Source organism: Sipha flava, unplaced genomic scaffold, assembly GCF_003268045.1.
Source record: "Sipha flava isolate LNK unplaced genomic scaffold, YSA_version1 619_pilon_pilon, whole genome shotgun sequence".
NCBI lineage: Eukaryota > Metazoa > Arthropoda > Insecta > Hemiptera > Aphididae > Sipha > Sipha flava.
Window position 1 is genome coordinate 9978 of NW_020273599.1, and position 2014 is coordinate 11991.

Sequence of the window (2014 nt, forward strand, 5' to 3'; positions counted from 1 at the left end):
AGGGATGGCGGCTGCAGGGACGTTGGCGATAATACTCTTCCAGGGCTACTGCTCGTATGCCGTAGGGCTGTTAGACAATGGACGACTAAAGGAGATGTTCGGCTGGAAACTGCTAGACTTTCAATTTCCGGACCTGAACACCAAACACCGGCCATCGAAAGCGGCGCGTACGTGCAGGCAAACAACATGCCGGTGGGTTTGGACGTGTGGAACGACAAGCTGTTCATCACAGTGCCACGGTGGAAGACCGGCGTGTGGTCGACGCTCAACTACGTGTCCCTTGGAAAGACCAACGGTAGGATTGCCATGACCGATGTGATGATTATGATGCACATAAACGTCGGTCGATTTAACCGCGGCACATTTAATTGTCGTAATATTTTTGGCATATAGGATGCATCCGGGTCGGGTTCCTAAATTAAAACCACTATGCTAGTCGGGTCCCGAATTTTGGTCGGTACTACACTAAAATTGGGTCTCGGATTACTTTAGATACCTACTAAATACTACATTAACCCAGCGGTTTTTCGATGGGTACTACACTACATTAATATTTTCATTCGCGTTTTAACAGTTTTACCGCTGCTCATGAATATATTTTGACCACAATGGGGCTTAAAATGTTTTCTTTTCACTGACACCAATAGTTATTGATTCTATCTGTTATAGTTATGGGAGAGATCATTTAGTAGGTAGCGGTTAGCGAACAAATATCTGGGATGTAACTAGTGCGATACTCAATGTAATCCAAATAGTGTAGCGCTCTTAATTAATCCCCGACGTTCGGGACGCACCTATTTCCACACGCAGATCAATAATATGCGAATTTCTTTGAAAATGAATAACAATATTGTTTAACTGCAGTGCTCGTTTTCCCGACCGTTTCGTTCAAACTGATAAGAAACCCCCGCGGGAATCGGGCGCACACCTCTTCCCAATGTCTTCTCAGTGTAATATTCGAATAAAAGTAAAGCAAATATATCACGCACACATGTGATAAGTTTGCTCTCGGTGCGAGACAGGAAATGTTGGCCCAATAGCCCTGGACCATCATCTCCCCCGGTGAATACGCCACAGTTCCCGTCGATTTTCAGAACCGGCGGACCCGTCACCGGAGCTGATACCATATCCGAGCTACAAGCAGAACTGTTTGGGGTCAGCGTCGGCTGATCGGATGGTGTCCGTGTTCCGCGTGAGCGTGGACGCGTGCGACCGGTTGTGGGCGGTGGACACGGGCGTGGAAGACGCGTGGGGCCGGGCCGATCAGCTGCAGGCGCCTAAGCTAATGGTGTTCGACCTGCGCACGGACACGCTGATCAGGCAACACACGTTTGGGGCGGGCGACGTGAAGCCCGACTCGTTCTTGGCCAACGTTGTGGCGGACGCGAGCCCGGACGCGTGCGGCGACGCGCACGCGTACGTGCCGGACCTCGGCGGCAGCGGGCTGCTGGTGTACAGCCTCGCGACCGACGCGTCATGGCGAGTCGAGCACCACTATTTCCACTTCGACCCGCTGGCCGGCAACTACCGCGTGGCCGGCCACGAGTTCCAGTGGACCGATGGCGTGGTGGGCGTGGCGCTGTCGCCGCGCGCCCCGGATGGCTCGCGTACGCTGTACTTCCACCCGCTGTCCAGCACCACGGAGTTCGCGGTGTCCACGCGCGTCCTGCAGAACGCCACCGCAGCGTCGGACAGCTACCATGCGTACAGGGCGCTGGGCACGCGCGGACCCGGCACGCAGGCCAGCGGGTCGGCGCTGGACGAGGGCACCGGAGTGCTGTTTTACACGCAGGTCAACCGGGATGGAGTGGGCTGCTGGAACTCGGTGACCGATGCGGACGATTACTCGCCGGACACCAACACGCTGGTGGCGCAAGACCGACGGACACTCGAGTTCCCCAACGACGTCAAGGTCGATCGCGCGGCAACGCTTTGGGTGCTCTCCGACCGGCTGTCCACGTTCCTGTATGACGGTCTCGACCCCAACGACGTCAACTTCAGGGTATTCAGCGCG

At 55.1% G+C, this 2014-nt stretch overlaps 1 protein-coding gene across 1 annotated transcript; it reads left to right on the forward strand.

Annotated features, from left to right (window-relative positions):
* LOC112691495 (L-dopachrome tautomerase yellow-f2-like) lies at window positions 1–2011 on the forward strand (the record flags this gene model as incomplete). Its single annotated transcript, XM_025565757.1, has 2 exons — window positions 1–295; window positions 1095–2011. Coding segments are annotated over 2 exons (1212 nt in total), but the record flags the coding sequence as incomplete, so codon positions are not given.
* Between the last annotated feature and the right edge of the window lie 3 nt (window positions 2012–2014).